The following is a 17471-nucleotide window of genomic DNA, read 5'->3' as shown; positions in this document are numbered from 1 at the left end:
ATATATATATATATATATATATATATATATATATACTATATATATATATATATATATATATATATATATATATATATATATATATTATATATATATATATATATATATATATATATAATATATATATATATATATACATATATATATATATACATATATATATATATATATATATATATACATATATATATATATATATATATATACATATATATATATATATATATACATATATATATATATATATATATACATATATATATATATACATATATATATACATATATATATATATACATATATATATATATATATATATATACATATATTTTTTATTTTTTTATTTATTTATTTATTTATGTGTTTCAGCCAAGTGGCTGCGGTCATGCTGGTGCACCACCGTGATTTTCACGTTCTTTGCATGGCTCTTCTCCCCCACCTGACATGGTCCAATCAAGAGTTTTGATGGCACATCTGGTGTATAAGAGAATTTGACACAGCTGCCCTAAACTGCGTCTCATTACGAGCCATTGGTTCGTCTAGTATCGTGGAGAGGAAAGCGTCAAGTTTTGTCTTGAAGACCTCCGCATCCATGTCTTGCATGTCTCTCAAATGTTTTGGCAGGGCATTGAAGAGCTGAGGTCCTCTGAAACCGAGGCTGCTGCAGTATCTCGTTCTTATGTGAGATGCAGTGGACGGTACCTTTGGCACCATGCAGTGGCGACCCGTGCGGGCATTCCTGTAGTACTTGATACCAAAGTTTGGCACCAGTCCTTCCAGTATTTTCCATATGTATATTATTACATATCTCTCCCGCCTGCGCTCCAGGGAGTAGAGACCTAGTGCCTTCAGTCGCTCCCTGTAGTTCATCTGTTGGACTGTGGCGATCTTTTTTGTATAGTGCCGCTGAATTGCCTCGAGTTCTGCTGTCCGCTTAACACTGTGTGGTGACCACAACTGAGAGCAATAGTCTAGGCGGCTCAGAACAAATGTCTTCCACAGAATCAACATGACTTTTTGATCCCTTGTACGGAAAGTCCTCAGTATCCACCCCGCCAGTTGTCTGCACCTTGCTGTCAACTTGATAATGTGCATGTGAAATGATGCATCACTACACATGTTGATGCCCAGATCTCTAACTGTTTGTTGTTCTGGGATTGCAGTACCTCCAGGCCCTGTGTATGCCAGTTGGGAGGTACTTGTGGTCTTGTAGCGCAGTACTTGAAATTTTTTTGCATTGAACTGCATATTATTTTGCTCTGCCCACTCATATATTGCATTTAGGTCATTCTGCAGGCTTACAATATCATCAGGATTCTTTATTGCCTGAGATATCTTTGTGTCATCAGCATAGCTAGTGACAGTGGCTCTCCGCGTGACCGTGGGCATGTCCAGAAGGGCCACTATGAACAGTAGTGGCCCCAGAACAGTTCCCTGTGGAACACCGCTCAATATTTCTGTTTCCCTAGATAGTTCTCCATTGGCTGCAACTGTCTGACTTCTACCATTCAGGAAGTCATGCAGCCACTCTCCTAATTTACCAGCTATGCCAAGGTTTCGCAGCTTGTGACATATCAAGCCATGATCAACTTTGTCAAAGGCTTTTGCAAAGTCGAGATATATCACATCAACATTTGAATGGTCAAGTAGCTGCTTCAGGACCCAGTCATAATGCTGCAAGAGCTGCGTGAGGCAGCTTTTACCTGGACGGAAACCATGCTGGGTCTCATTCAGCAAGTCATTTTCTTCTAGGAACGCAATCAATCTCCTTCTGACAATTCGTTCCATGACTTTGCTAATATGTGAAGTCAGAGAGATGGGCCTGTAGTTTCCAGCCTCTGCTCTGCTTCCACCTTTATGGATAGGACATATGGTGCCTTCCTTCAGCTTTTTGGGAAGTTTACCATTTGCAAGGAAACTCTGGAAGAGTATCCGGAGTGGTCCTGCTAATTCTTGTTTACACGACTTTAAGAGGACAGCTGGGAAACCATCGGGGCCAGTTGCCGAATTTAAGCTCATTTCATTTATGGCAGCTATCACATCTTCCTCTTCAATGTCGATGTAGGTAATGGATGCAGTCCCCTTCTGCTGAGTGCTATTGTCAAAGAAATCAGCTGGGTTCTTTATCTGCATGTGACTCAGAGGAGAGGTGAAGACACTCTTGAATTGTGTACTGAGCACTTCACTTATCCATGTGGGATCTGCAGTCAGTGAGCCATTAGGCAGGTACAGGGGTCCTATCTTATACTGCACCGTAGCAGTCTCCTTTGCAAATCTATAGAAAGCCTTGGGGTTTGTTTTTATGCTTTCTACTGCTCTCTTTTCCTTCTCTGCTCTCTCCTTTTCATGGGAGAGTTTAATTTTGTTTTCTATTTCTAACAGTGTTAGCTTTAATTTAGCCCTTTTCCTATCCTCCAGTTCTCTATTTAACTGGTTTGAGACCTTTGTTCTGTGTCTCATAAGGATTTTCCTGTCTCTAGGAATTCTATTGGCATGTTTGCTGGTCTTTCTATATGGCACGTATTTGGTGCATATGTCTTGTATGGTTGACATAAAATGACTTAGTTTGAGGTCATTGTCTTGTATAGAAAGGCTGTCATGCCAGTTTTGATTTCGAATCTCTCTGCGAATTGACTTCCAGTCCGCCCCGTGGAAATTCAGGTTGGATATTGCTTGAGTCCTCCTGGTGGGGTGGGTGTCAGTGGGTTGTCTAGGACCATACATAGTTAATTCTATAATGTTATGATCTGAGAGAGACGTGGGCGTTATTTTCACATTATGGATTAGGCTCACATTGTTTGTGAAGCAGAGATCTAAAATATTGCTTCCCCTGGTTGGTTGGAGTATCACTTGTTCCATGAACAGCATGTTGGATAGTTCTAGCAATGATTTTGCCTGGCTTTGTTCATGCAGTGACATCCCAGAGAGGATGTGACCTTCAGGCCATTTAACATTTGGGAGGTTAAAGTCGCCTAGGAAAAGTATATTGATGTGTTGGTCCAGATTTGTCAGGACCTTTTCTATGCGTCTGAGGCTGTCCTCAAATTTACCTTCCTGCTTTGCGGTATTTGGTGGACGGTATGTTGAGCATACAACTACATCAATTTGTTTTATGTGTACTATTAAAGTATCACATACTGAGTTTGAGTGTGATAGTAGTAGTAGGGGTGTGACATCTTCTCGGATGTACATTGCAACTCCCCCATGACTTCTATCCCTTCTGTCTGTTCGGAGTACGGCATACTCTGGTATATTTATCTCCGCATCTGCTATATTAGGTGTTAGATGCGTTTCGGTAAGCACCATGCATATTGCTTGATTGCATGTTACTAGGTCTTTCAAGTATAGGAACTTGTCTTTGCCGCCTGTTCGTAATAGGCCCCGGATATTCAGTAGGAATATGGGTGTGATATCTGTGCAGGGGTTCCTGGTGTTAGCGGTGGCCATCCTGATCCATCATCTGTGGTGGTCTTGGACAATGGTTCGTGTGGCGTTGACTCTGTACCCTCTGCATCCACGTTAACTGTTGTACCATTTTCTGGGCCAAGCTTAAAAAAGCTTGCTGCTCAGCTACTGCAGTTCGTACAGCCTCTGCATATAGCCTTTTTTTGGGAGCAGAAGGAATATACGGACTTCTCTCTTTGTGAGTCCTGTTGGTATTTGGTGGATTATGTGTACATAGATTTAAGCTTTCTGGTCTCCCTTTTCTGCGCTCCCCGCTTATTTTGTTGTAAGTGGTTATCTACCTTGTTTAGCTGGTGGTGTTTGGGATGGGCAAATTTGCAGTTTTGTCCCTTTTCCCCGTGCCAGCAGGTACCATTTAGGTAGAATTTACAGATCTGTTTCTTTTTCTTTTTCTCTGTGTGACGTGTTTGGGCTTGAAGCCTGTTTGTGTTTACCGTCTTCTTGTCTGTTCTCCTGTCTTTGTCGTTTGTGGTGCAGCGTTGACTGTATTCACCATGGTCATTGCATCCCTCATCAGTGGCTACAGCACTGGTGGCATCTGCCTTGTCTTGGTGATTCGTCTGGTCCTCCTGAGCCTGAGCACAGTGTGCAGGGTCTTCACTGTCCATTTTTGTGTCCGTGTCTCTCATAATGCCTTCTAGGAGGTCAAGGTGCGGTTTCACGAGCTCGTAGGAGCGAATGAGCTCCAGTTTCTTTCGATCAATTTGGGCCATTGACCTGTGGAAATTGTACCTATCCAGGCTTTCGGCTATTAGATCGTTTGCTGGTGATCCTTTGGCCAAGTTCCATGCGTGTATAAGAAGACGAACTTCTTCCAGCTGCCAGTTTCGGCGCATCTTCATCTTCTTGTTGGCCTCAACTTGGCGCTGTACAAAGTCTCGTCCTCTGGTATCCATGGTGCACGATATTTGAGAGAGAGGGGTTATCTTAAAGAATATAGGAATAGTACTAGAAAGAAAGAAGAGTATAAAGAGGGGAGGGAGAAGGGAGAATACGAAGTAGAGCGAGTAGAGAGTGCGTACAGAGTACGAGATAGATAGAGAGAGAGAGTGGATGTGATAGGAATAGAGATGTATGAGAGAGAGAGAGAGAGAAGATAACTCAAGAGAGAAACAAACAAAATGAAACGAATGAAACGAATAATGAAAATAAAATAAAAAAATATTAAAAAAATATATACATATATATATATACATACATATATATATATATGTATATATACATATATGTATGTATGTATATATGAGGGAGAGAGGATAACTCGAGAGAGAGAAACAAACAAGACAAAATGAAAATGAGAAGGAAAACGAAAAATTAAAAACGAGAAATATATATATCACGGAGAACAGAGAGAGAGGGTGAGAAATAGAGAAACTAAGAGAGAAAAAGTGAGGGAGAGAAGATGGGATAAGAGTAGAATAGAGATTTCGATTAAGAGTGTTAAAACGAGGTGACTATAAGGGAAAATGAGTGAAAACTTTTAATACTTTAAATAAACTAAGAAGAACGATTTTATCGTAAATAAATTTAATCGTAAATAAACAAAACTATTCTATGAGAGAAGTTACAGTATGTTAACAAGCAAACTTAGTATGTAAATAAACTAAGAAGAAACGATTTTATCGTAAGTAAATTTTATCGTAAATAAACAAAAACAAAACTATTCTGTGAGACAAATTACGGTATGTTAACAAACTAGTGAAATAAATTATTTTGTCGTAAATTGTTTTTGGAGAGAGAATAGAATATTAATAAAACTTAGAGATAGAGAATAAAACTTAGCTCAGATTTCTATCTGTATAACCTCTCACCACGTGCGTGGTTTCTTCGAAGATGGTTGTTCGCTTTGGTTCGCTCACATTAACGTGCGTTGTATATATACTATTTACTTTCTTTTTCAACGGTTATAATGCAGGACCGTCATTAAACAAACAGGTACCGAGTTTTGTGTCGGCTTCAGCGAATATTTATCTTCGATATGGAAAGATACCTGTTGGTTGCTTCGAGAGACAGGGAAAAACACGTCTTAACACTACGAAACCGGAAGTATATATATATACATATATATATATATACATATATATATACATATATATATATATACATATATATATATATATATACATATATATATATATATATATATACATATATATATATATATATATATATACATATATATATATATATATACATATATATATATATATATATACATATATATATATATATATACATATATATATATACATATATATATATATATATACATATATATATATATATATACATATATATATATATATATATATATACATATATATATATATATATATATATATATACATATATATATATATACATATATATATATGTATATATATATGTATGTGTGTGTGTGTGTATATATGTATATGTGTGTATATATATATATATATATAATGAATGAGGGAAACGGTAAATTGGAGTTAGCAAGAATCTTTATTAAGCACAACAATTGTTTCAACCCATGCTGCATCTGTTCCTTACGGGTGGGGTATTGCACAGCTAGTTGTGTTGCAGTTATTTATTGCAGTGGCATGCTACTAAATATACAGCCAAAGTCCAAATAATTACTTATATATATATATATATATATATATATATATATATATATATATATATATATATACATATATATATATACATATTTATGCTATTTATTTGATGCATTTGTACAATAAATAGTCAATCGTTGATGGTTATAGGATATCTTTAAGTTGCTCTCTATAGATTTTCTATAGACTTCAGAGCCAGCACTGTAAGTTGCAATGTTTCATAACGTCATAAGTGGCTCTAAATTTCATAGAGAATCTGTCAAGTGAAAATATTGCCCTGTTAACACAGTGAAAATATTGCCCTGCTAACACACAGTGAAAATATTGCCCTGCTACCACACTGAAAATATTGCCCTGCTACCACACAGTGAAAATATTGCCCTGCTAACACACAGTAAGACACATTAGTGCAATGTTGATGTATAAGCCTGTCATGTACTTTATAGCATATTATGATTGTAAAATGAAATACTGTGGCCTTGCCAATAATTAATTTACATGATGTCTTCACCTGGTGGAGAAAAGATGTTATGAAATTCATTCTGTTTTCAACATTAGCAGAGCAGTTGAAATAATTACAATAGAGCAATGAAAACTTTTGCGGTGTTGACTTTATTTGGATCGTATCAAATATTCTATGACACTCACTGCTTGTATACAAGACTTTACAAAACAAGATTAGATTGCAGTTTGGCTGTTTTTAATTAGTAAGTCGTAACGAATGGGTCACTGAACTTAGTGATTGATAACATTATTATTGTTTAGGTTAGCTGAGATTTTTATGCAGTAAAATGATAAAGATTGTAATAAAGGTGCAGGCGTGGCTGTGTGGTAAGAAGCTTGCTTCCCACCCACATGGTTTGGGGTTCAGTCCCACTGTGTGGTAACCTGGGCAAGTGTCTTCTGTAGCCTCATGCTGACCAAAGCTTTGTGAGTGGATTTGGTAAATGAAAACTGAAAGAAGCCCGTCGTGTGTGTGAATTTGTGTGTGTTTCTTTCTTTTTGTTTGTGTTTGTCCCCCACCATCACTTGACAATCGGTGTTGATGTGTTTATGTCACCGTAACACAGCAGTTCGACAAAAGCGATTGATAGAATAAATACCAGGCTTGAAAAAAAGTAAATTAGTGCTGGGGTTGATTCAGTTGGCTATAAGTCCTTCAAGGTGGTGCCCCAGCATGGCCGTAGTCTATTGACTGAAACAAGTAAAAAAAATATAAGTCTACTCTATGAATTCCTGTTTTTCTCGACGTTTGGGGCTAGAAGTGAACTCTTGGGACATTTATTGAAAATTGAAGAACTGAATCCCTTTGGTTAGCACTGGTATTACCCCTAGTCCTCTTAATATATCACACTTTTACATGCAAACAAATCCATGGGTTGGGATTGAACCCAGAAACTTTTATCATAAATCCAATTCTGATATCCAACCTATTAGTGTCTCTTGAATATATGTTAATAGTCATTTAATCTTCAATTTTTCTTGATATTTTTTGCAAAGCTAGTCTTAGTCTAACTATTGTCAACTCTCCTCTACAAAAAAGAAAGTGTCGGTGATGAATCCAACATAAAAACTAAGCAAATGACTTTCTCCAGTTGTATAACCTAACAGCTGAGAGTTTTTAAAAATCTAAATGATGTTAGATGTTTTAATTAAACACTAAGTAAAGTATCTAGTTATAAATAAATAAGGAACTTGCTGAAGACTAACTAAATATGGACAGCTGTGGTTGTTGGCACTCCGTCGCTTACGACGTTGAGAGTTCCATCCAGTTGATCAGATCAACAGAACAGCCTGCTCGTGAAATTAACGTGCAAGTGGCTGAGAACTCCACAGACACGTGTACCCATAACGTAGTTCTTGGGGATATTCAGCGTGACACAGCGTGACAAGGCTGACCCTTTGAATTACAGGCACAACAGAAACAGGAAGTAAGAGTGAGAGAAAGTTGTGGCGGAAGAGTACAGCAGGGTTCGCCACCATACCCTGGTGGAGCCTCGTGGAGCTTTAGGTGTTTTCGCTCAATAAACACTCAAAATGCCCGGTCTGGGAATTGAAACCGCAATCCTATGACCATGAGTCCACTGCCCTAACCACTGGGCCATTGCACCTCCCAACAGCTGTGGTATGATATATGATAATGAGGTACTTCATAGAGAGGCCAATGTTTGTATGCTGTCAGTGATGTTGCATCATATTCATGGTCTGAACACTTAACTCTTAGGGGCCAAATCCATCTTGCTCTGTTAGCTTACAGTGTTTTATACTGTTACCTTCTGCAGGAATTGCTTGTTGTGATAGGTCAGTGCTATGTCCAAGAGATTGATCTCTTGTTCGTTTAATGCTGCAGGAACTAAAGTTGAGCACTGGTACTCCTGGTTTTTCATGATCTAGTAACTAATCATTGTTAGATGTATAGTACATTCCATTGAGATTTGTCTAGCCGTCACCGTTTTCTCCAAGTAACAATCTTTATTGGAATCTGTACATCTAAATTACACAGTGAAAAAGTAATTACAATTTCGACTACTGCAGCTCTTAGGAACTGATCACCTGTTTGAAAGGCATGTAAGTGATTGAGATCATAAAATACTTATTGAACGGGGTGCCAGTCTCACAGAGTTATCTATTTATAGCTGGGTGGACTGGAGCATTGTAAAAGGAAGTGCTGTGCTTAAGACCCCAATGCATCGCCTGATCGAGGAATCGAAACCATGATCTTGTGATTCTGAGTGCAACACCCTTACCACTGGGATACGCACCTTCAAATATGACATGGCTTATGCCAAATAGAGCAGATCTGAAGAGAGGATATGGAAAGAAACCTAACCTCTTGTAGTCTGCTTACTTCCTGCATATTGTTTTCGACTTAAATTCTAATCTTTACGGCAACACTGTGAATATACACAAAATCAAATTGGATGAGATTTAATGAGATTCTGGAATCTTCTTTCACTGCTCTTTTTTTTTTTTTCCACCAAGGTCCACACCAAATCACCATTCTTATTGATTTCAAAAGCTCAACTTAACCAACTTCATTATAATGTTATGGAATCTATAACTTTGAACCTCCATTAAAAAAAAAAAAAATAATTTAAGCATGAAATCTATGAATTAATTAATCCCCTTTTTCTATTTTTAGACATTGAACCGGAACGCCACAGTTCTGAAGACCCTGATACTTCCATGCCCCTAGGTGACTCCAGTTTGAATCTCCTTGCCCTTTATTTTTTTTTTCTAAATGTATTTTTTCTTCTTCTTTAAGTTCCAATATGTCCATCATCCCCGTCCACAAGACCACAATATAATTGCTTTTAACAGCTTGCCTTTTCTTTGTTGTTTTCTTTTTTTTTTTTGCTTATTAATAATGCAAATATTTTCTTTAGAATTAGCTTATTAATTCTTTTAGTGAACCAAAGGTAAAAAAACCATTGCAGAAATTTCTTTAATGCACCGCTTTCTGTTAAGGGTCATTTACTTAATTCTTTTTTTTTTTTTTCTTGATGTCCATTTTTCCATGCCAGCATAGGTTAGGTGAGTAAATTATCGAGGCATTGTTTTACAGCCGGATGCCCTTCCTGTTGCTAACCCTTCCCAGTTTTTGAAGTCAGGGTGTTTACATTCCACTTGTCTTTGAAAGTGCAGAACTACCTGACATTTTTTGACAGGAAATGCTTAACAGATGTCACTGTTCAAACACACACACACAGACACATGATGATTTTTTGTACTGTTTCTGTCTTCGAAAACCACTCGTAAGGCTTTGGTTGGCCCAGGGCTATAGTAGAAAACACTTGCCCAGAGTGCTACATAGTGGGACTGAACCTGGAAACATGGTTACAAAGTAAGCTTGTTAATCACACAGCCATGCCTGTGTTGGTTGAAATTGTGTGTGTATGTGTGTATTAAATGGGACTCCACAATGCAATACCTTGAGCAAGTGTTTCTACTCTAATGTCAAGTTGATCTAAAATTTGTAAGTGAAACACCAAATAGATAGAAGCTGTGGAATCTAGTTGGGTTAGCTGTATTTGTAATCCGAGATGTCATTTCAAGCCAATGATGGAACCTCTACATAGTTGCTTAGCTTAGCTTGCTAGAAACAACAGCTAAATGTTTTTAAATTACATTGTACTGCCGCAAAAAGGGGTGAGATAGTTATATACTGTTTGGTGGAGTGTGGGATCATAGCTGGAATACCTTTTGCTATAAGTCTGCTTGATTCTGAGTAAATTGGAGCTATAAAAATAACGGCAGCAGTTGCATGCTATATCTACTTCAAGGTAAAGGGTTAAAGTGTTTGTGGAATTTGCTCAGCTACTTATTCTGTGATGCAAAGTGAAAGTAGTTCCACCGATTGATCAACTGAAATATTTATTTTAAAATAAACCATCTGCATCTGTAAACAGACTGTTCCACAAAAGAGTATTAACCCTTTCGTTACTATATTTATTTTGAGATGCTCTGTGTTTCTTTTAATTATTTTAAATATAACAAAGAATTTAGTAAAATAACTTAGTTATCATTTAGCTAATGTTAGAAACCTAAATTTTGACTAAAGTTTGGTGGAAGATTTTAATTCAAGACTTATGAAACCTAGACATTTGTACTACAGAGCCAGAGCCGGTTTCAGCCGGGTTAGTAATGAAAGGGTTAAAGAAAATCGCTTTTAATGGGAAGTTTCGAGTAGTGAGTATGATCCTGTTGAAAATTTGCCGAGTCCAAAGTTCAGTCCTTTAATGACCAAGCAGAAAATATCTGAAAATGTGTTTATTCAAATGCTTATAATGCTGTTTACTCACGGTCAGATTATTGTGAAAACTGGCTTAATGGCAGAAAAAAAATTTAGTTCTTTTTAATTAATGTAGATTAGTCATTTACACTAAAATTAATGTTTGTGTATGTATGGTTGAAAACTTATGACGTAATAATAAGAATAATAATAAAAAAGCAAATGGACGAAAGCAGATACACAACAATAAGACAATGGAAAGAGATAGTAATAAGTTAAACGCAATTTGTAACAGACACGGATGTACAAACGTCACGCACGAAAAATAGTTTCCACTGACCTTTTGCATTGTTTTCATTATGAAATCTACAGATAAACTGAATTCAAAGCAGCCAACTATATACGTTAAGGTTTCATAAGAAAAATCACCGAAAACAAATTGCAAAAATTCAGCAAAAAATTCATGAATTGATTTTAAAACTGAAAGTTAAGGATTGTAAATAAATGATAGAGAAAAGAATTAGCTCTTTAGCATTTAAACTGGCGACATTCAGCCGAAATATTCTATCTATGCTGAAGCTGGCAAGATCTGACCTCTCACATTTACCCTACAATGTCAGAGTGAAAATAAAAACAATCATATCATTGAAATCTTGAAGCCATGAGATAATGCATGATTAATTTAAAACATTGTGAATGAATATTGTATTTGAGAAAGTAATCCGAATGTGTGCACTACACATATGTATGCATATATATTTGTGTACCATTTGTGATGGTTAATTTCTCAGACAAATTTGCTGAGTATGTGTCATTAAGTTACAGTTCTAAGTTCAAACACTCCTTCTGTCCTAGAAAAGACAACAGGAAATCATTTCAGTGTATGTGTCGTGCATATCACTACCAGGCCTTCAGTTGTGGCCTTGTCACTCAATAGGGCTATGAAACAACTACTACTTACTACTAATTGGTTTAATTACCTTTGTTTAAAAGTTATTGTATATATAGAACTGATTTATAATGTAGTAATGCTTGCTGTATGCATTTTTCTATTATTATTATTATTATTATTATTATTATTATTATTATTATTATTATTTTGCAGTTTGGTAGTTTTGAAAACAACAGTGTTTCTCTTGTGATATGGATATGTATATGTATGTTTTTGTGTCTGTATTATTTGATTAATATATTTAGATTCAGTTCATTTTCTTACATGGCCACAGTGTTTCAGCAAAGCTTGCATTCACAAAGCTTCTATCTGATGAGGCTTTAGAAATACATGCTTTGCTGAGAGAGAGAGAGAGAGAGAGAGAGAGAGACACACACACACACACATGGCCATGTAAGAACATGAATAAATTTAATTATACTAAAATCTGTCTCTAACACTAAATTCTTTTATTTTCCATTTTTTTTTTACTTGTGAACTATTATAATTTCCAGGCTGTCCCTCCCTCTTCCATCACTTGAACATATATGTGCCTACATACACATAAAATTGCATATTTGTATGTACTTACTTTTTTTTGTGCTAATTAGGAATAGATTTTTCAGATTTAAATCATCTCCTGCTTGCTTAACCCAAATATAATTTTGCTAATCATTAATAACTAATGAGACTTCAAGTGTTTTAGAAACATGTATCTGGACTGTTGCCAGTTAACTGAGTCTCTGAAGTTTACTTGCTTTGAATTGTCTTTTGTTTTTGTTTACTTTGTGTCTCAACAGTTTTATAATCTTAACATCAGCAATGTTAAAGCTTTTAAGAAATGTGTTGTTTCTCTCATAGGCAGAATAGAAATAAAATGGATAAGTGGACAGACATGGTGATTGAGTATCATTTTGTAGAGTTTTGGTTGTTAATCATTTGCTGACTCATCAGCAACTAAATAAGACAAAACAAGAGCAACCAACACAATGGAGCCAGAAGTGCAATAACTTGGATTGCAAGAGTTTGGGGGTGGGATGAGAGATGGATAGAGATAAGTATGGAGGTGGTAAGAATTATATAGGAGCAGGTGGAGTTAATGGCAGACAAGAGAGCGGTCGATGGTAGTGTGTGTGGGTGTGTGGAGGGTTGAAATTGATAGGAAGCTCCTCAGCATAGAGGGAGTGATGACTGGCAGCACAGAAAGGACAGTCTATGGAAAATATGGGAGTTAAGAATGAGGAATGGACATGAAACAGAATTGCTTCAGTGGAGAGGGAGAGATAATTGGTTGTTAAAGTATACACATGTACATGCACGCACACAAACACACGTATGCATACATATGCATATATAATGCGTGCGCACACATACATATCGTGTTGAAAGCTGTCCCCTTCTTTGTGTCCAGAAAATCCTTAATTCCTGAGCATTTAAACTGGCCATATCTGACTCAGATATTTTACTTGTTTCATCTTCAAATCAACTAGGTCTGGCTTCTCAAAGCTACAATATAATGCAGGATTGTATGATTGTGTGTGTGTGTGTAATGCATGATGAATTCAAAGCAATGTCAATGAATAAACATTGCACTTGACAAAGCAATCTGAACATGAAATGGTTGGCATGTCAGATTTTTGAGAATTCTTGAGATTTATCCCCTCTTTTTGGGGATTTGTTCCAGTTGCCACCGAGCAATTGTTTTACCTTCTTTTGAAGCAGAGTTTAATTTCAATAAATCAAGAATTTATTTCTATGTTATTTGACATTCCCATATTCATCTCTATCTGTCTATTGTATGTATATATATGTACGTATATGTAAGGATGTGTACATATACTTACATAAAATATTCCAGTTTATTAATCAAATGAAAGAGTACTCAATGCATGATGTAGAGTATGTTGTTTATTTGAACAGAAATTCTTTTTCTTTCCAAATCCAGGTTTGCACTTATGTGTTTTCTTTTGCATTCTAAAATAATTGTGATTGTAAATTGGTTTTGTGAAATGGCTCTAACTTTTTTTTCAACAATCAATATATTTATGTGATGTTTTGAACATAACAAAGGGTAATTAAATAAAACTATTTTGGAATTTTCCCTAAAAATCTATTCTAATTACTGATAAGTACAAGTAAAAATCAGTCAAATATAAAATTATCTAAATTTTATTAAAATATCATTGTATATAATGAGTTTATTTGCCAATATTGTATCATAGTTTCTTATAGACACATGCATATAATTAGTTATGGGGACGTAAACACACCACTATCGGTTGTCAAGCGATGTTGGGGGGACAATCATAGACACACAAACACACACACATACATATATACGACGGGCTTCTTTCAGTTTCTGTTTACCAAATCCACTCACAAGGCTTTGGTCGGCCTGAGGCTATAGTAGAAGACACTTGCCCAAGGTGTGACGCAGTTGAACTGAACCCAGAACTATGTGGTTGGGAAGCAGTCTACTTACCACACAGCCACTCCTGCACCTATGTAGGATGTAAGATTCTGCGGCTTGTGAAGAGGCATTGTCTCGAAAAGTTTGTACTGTAAGAAGACAGTGTTTGAATTCCACCCCCACCCCACCCCAAGCCCCTATGCACCCCCTCTTATAAAATTAATGGAAATAAAGTCAAGGTACTGGACCACATAAATAATAATGAATGAGTGAGTGCTGATTAAAGTACATCACTTTATCCCAGTTTATCTGAATGACATTATAATAGATTCCATGGTGAGTAGTTTGTAGTTTGTAGATGGAGAGGAAAAAGGGGCATCAGTTGTGAATACAAAAAGAAAAAACAAAAGCCAAACAAAAGTACAAAGAAATATAAAAAAAATATATCTTGCTCCTCCAGGCATAGAATATTGGATGTAAAATACTGTGTGTATATGTGAGTACATTTGCATGTGTGTGTGTGCATAAATATATATGTGTATATATATATATATTTCTTATACATATATACACATAAAAAGTACTCCTACTGGCACCATGTAAAAGTGCTCGTGTCTGTGCCATGTTAAAAGCACCCAGCACCCTGCAAAATGGTTGACATTAGGAAGGGCATCCAGCCATAGAAACCAAGCCAAATCAGGCTGGAACATATTGCAGTTCTCCTCTTTGCCAGCTCTGGTAAAACTGTCCAACTCATGCCAGCATGGAAAACATTCATTAAATGATGATGATGATGATGTTGATACGGTGTATTGTGTGTGCAAACACATGCAATGTTTATGTGTGTGTGTGTGTGTGTGTGTGTACATATTTATGCGTGATGAATTTGAAGCACTAAAATCTGTTTTTAGTGATATTGCATCTAATAGCATGGAGTCTTTGTTCCTTTTTATTTTACAAATTGATTCTGGTAATTCCTGTGTTACCAAATTTGTATTTTGTTTCTTCAGAATCGGAAAGGAATACTCAATCATCAAACCAACATCAAGCTTCCAGCAATGAACTAAGCATCCTAGAATCCTTCGAAGCTGTCTTGTCTATATCGACTGAACCTCTGAACTATGATCCTCAGAATTATCCATATTTGATGAACAGCCCTCCTGGTTCACATCCTACCAGTGCCAGTGGCATATTCCTGTAGAGTAAGTTGTCTGCAGATTTCATTTTTTTATTTGTTATTAACCGTTCTAGTATAACTTGCTCAAGATAGAAATTTCTAGTATAACTTGCTATGATAGAAATTTCCTGTTTTGAAATTATCTAAATTCCATCAAAATTTCCTATTAAAATATGTTCCAAACACCAGCTTAACCCTTTCGTTACTATATTTCTAAGTAAAACACACCCCTTATGATTTTCAATTAAATACTAAACTAATCATAAATTTAGACTGGTTTCATTAAACAACTGTAACTGTTTTATTTATCGACATATGTGATTTTTGGAATACAATTGAAGAAAAGGTTCTTAATCAATTCTATTGCATAACTTTTGTCTCAAAGTGACTCTAACTACCAGTAAATACAGGTAAACCACAAGCTATCTTTTTTCTCGGTTTGTTTACTTTCTGTATAATGGTTTGTTTCCCTGCAGTGATCACTTCAAACAAGCTTACATTTGCTTGATTTCTCCATATCTTTCTTTCAAAAGCCCTCAAATTCAGAATCACTGCTTGATGGCATGAAACTGTTATCCGTTTTAAAAGTTAGAAAAAAATTTTCCAAATTGTAGGCGCAGGAGTGGCTGTGTGGTAAGTAGCTTGCTTACCAACCACATGGTTCCGGGTTCATTCCCACTGCGTGGCACCTTGGGCAAGTGTCTTCTACTATAGCCTCGGGCCGACCAAAGCCTTGTGAGTGGATTTGGTAGACGGAAACTGAAAGAAGCCCGTCGTATATATATATATGTGTGTGTATATATATATATATATATATATATATGTATGTATATATAGCAATGAATAAAATGTATACACCAGTCAACCCCTTTCCACTGTTTGTAAGATGTAATTGCTAATCAACTATGGCAGATGATTCAAATTGATTGCGTCTTTGTGTCCTTGTACCAAAATCAGAAACTGTTTTTTTTGTGTGTTTGTTGTATATATTTCAGGCCTGATTTAACCAACTGATTTTATTTCTCCTTTTATTTTGTTTCAGTGTTCTGCAAAATGCTATCTTTTTTCTGAATACAAAAGTGAGAAATATCCAGAGAAGTTAACATAGGAAAAGAAAAGTAAAATGCAAACTGTGACTTGCAGAAAAAAGGCCCCCCCTCCCCAAAAAAGACCAAAAAAAAAAACCTCTGAATTTTTTTTTTAATTTTAAAAAACAGAAATTGAAAAAAAAATACAAAATGTTAAAACAAGAAAAATCATTTCTTTTCTCTTTCTAAGAACAAAGTGATATCAAACAGTTATAACTGTTAATTTGATATTGTTTATATTGTAATTTTTTTCTAAGTTGACATAATAAAAATGTAATATGAAAAAATAAAATAAAAAAAATAAAATATTTTCTCAGAACTAAGCAAAAAAAAAAGGGAACTATAATGCCACATTATATTAAAAAAAAAAGGAAGGTTTTTGAAATTCTAGCATTTCCTTCTTTTTGCATTCTGTCTCATTCTATTGAAAATTTCTATCATTAGAGTGCGGCCATGCTGGGGCACTGCTTTGAAAGGTTTAGTCGACCCCAGTATTTTTTTTTTGTTTTTCTTAATCTGGTACTAACTCTAACAGTCTCTATTTGTCGAATCACTAAATTACGAGGATATAAACAAACCAGCACCGGTTGTTAAGTGCTGGTGGGAAACAATTGTTGTTGTTGTTGGCACTCCGTCGCTTACGACGTCGAGGGTTCCAGTTGATCCGATCAACAGAACAGCCTACTCGTGAAATTAACGTGCAAGTGGCTGAGCACTCCACAGACACGTGTACCCTTAACGTAGTTCTCGGGGATATTCAGCATGACACAGTGTGACAAGGCTGACCCTTTGAAATACAGGCACAACAGGAAGTAAGAATGAGAGAAAGTTGTGGTGAAAGAGTACAGCAGGGTTCGCCACCATCCCCTGCCGGAGCCTCGTGGAGCTTTAGGTGTTTTCGCTCAGTAAACACTCACAACGTCCGGTCTGGGAATCGAAACCGCGATCCTATGACCGCAAGTCCGCTGCCCTAACCAGTAGGCCATTGTGCCTCCATGCAGGAAAGAATCACTATAATAGTATTCCACAACCTCTGTTGTAAGATCTTGAGGGAGGATTGGTGCACAGTGA

At 36.1% G+C, this 17471-nt stretch overlaps 1 protein-coding gene across 2 annotated transcripts in view; it reads left to right on the top strand.

Annotated features, from left to right (window-relative positions):
* Positions 1 to 16706, top strand: part of LOC106870840 (uncharacterized) — a 67049-nt gene extending 50343 nt beyond the window's left edge. Inside the window, exons 5-7 of one of the 2 annotated variants that reach the window (XM_089360848.1) lie at positions 9205 to 9258; positions 15146 to 15337; positions 16355 to 16706. In XM_089360848.1, coding sequence (XP_089216974.1) covers positions 9205 to 9258; positions 15146 to 15336 — 245 coding nt within the window. In that variant the 3' untranslated portion in view covers position 15337; positions 16355 to 16706. The remainder of the gene's footprint in view (positions 1 to 9204; positions 9259 to 15145; positions 15338 to 16354) is intronic. The other variant, XM_089360849.1, reaches the window with a different exon arrangement.
* Positions 16707 to 17471: the final 765 nt, after the last annotated feature.

Source organism: Octopus bimaculoides, chromosome 12, assembly GCF_046866305.1.
Source record: "Octopus bimaculoides isolate indiv1 chromosome 12, ASM4686630v1, whole genome shotgun sequence".
NCBI classification, from domain to species: domain Eukaryota; kingdom Metazoa; phylum Mollusca; class Cephalopoda; order Octopoda; family Octopodidae; genus Octopus; species Octopus bimaculoides.
This window is presented reverse-complemented; position numbering and strand designations above follow the sequence as displayed.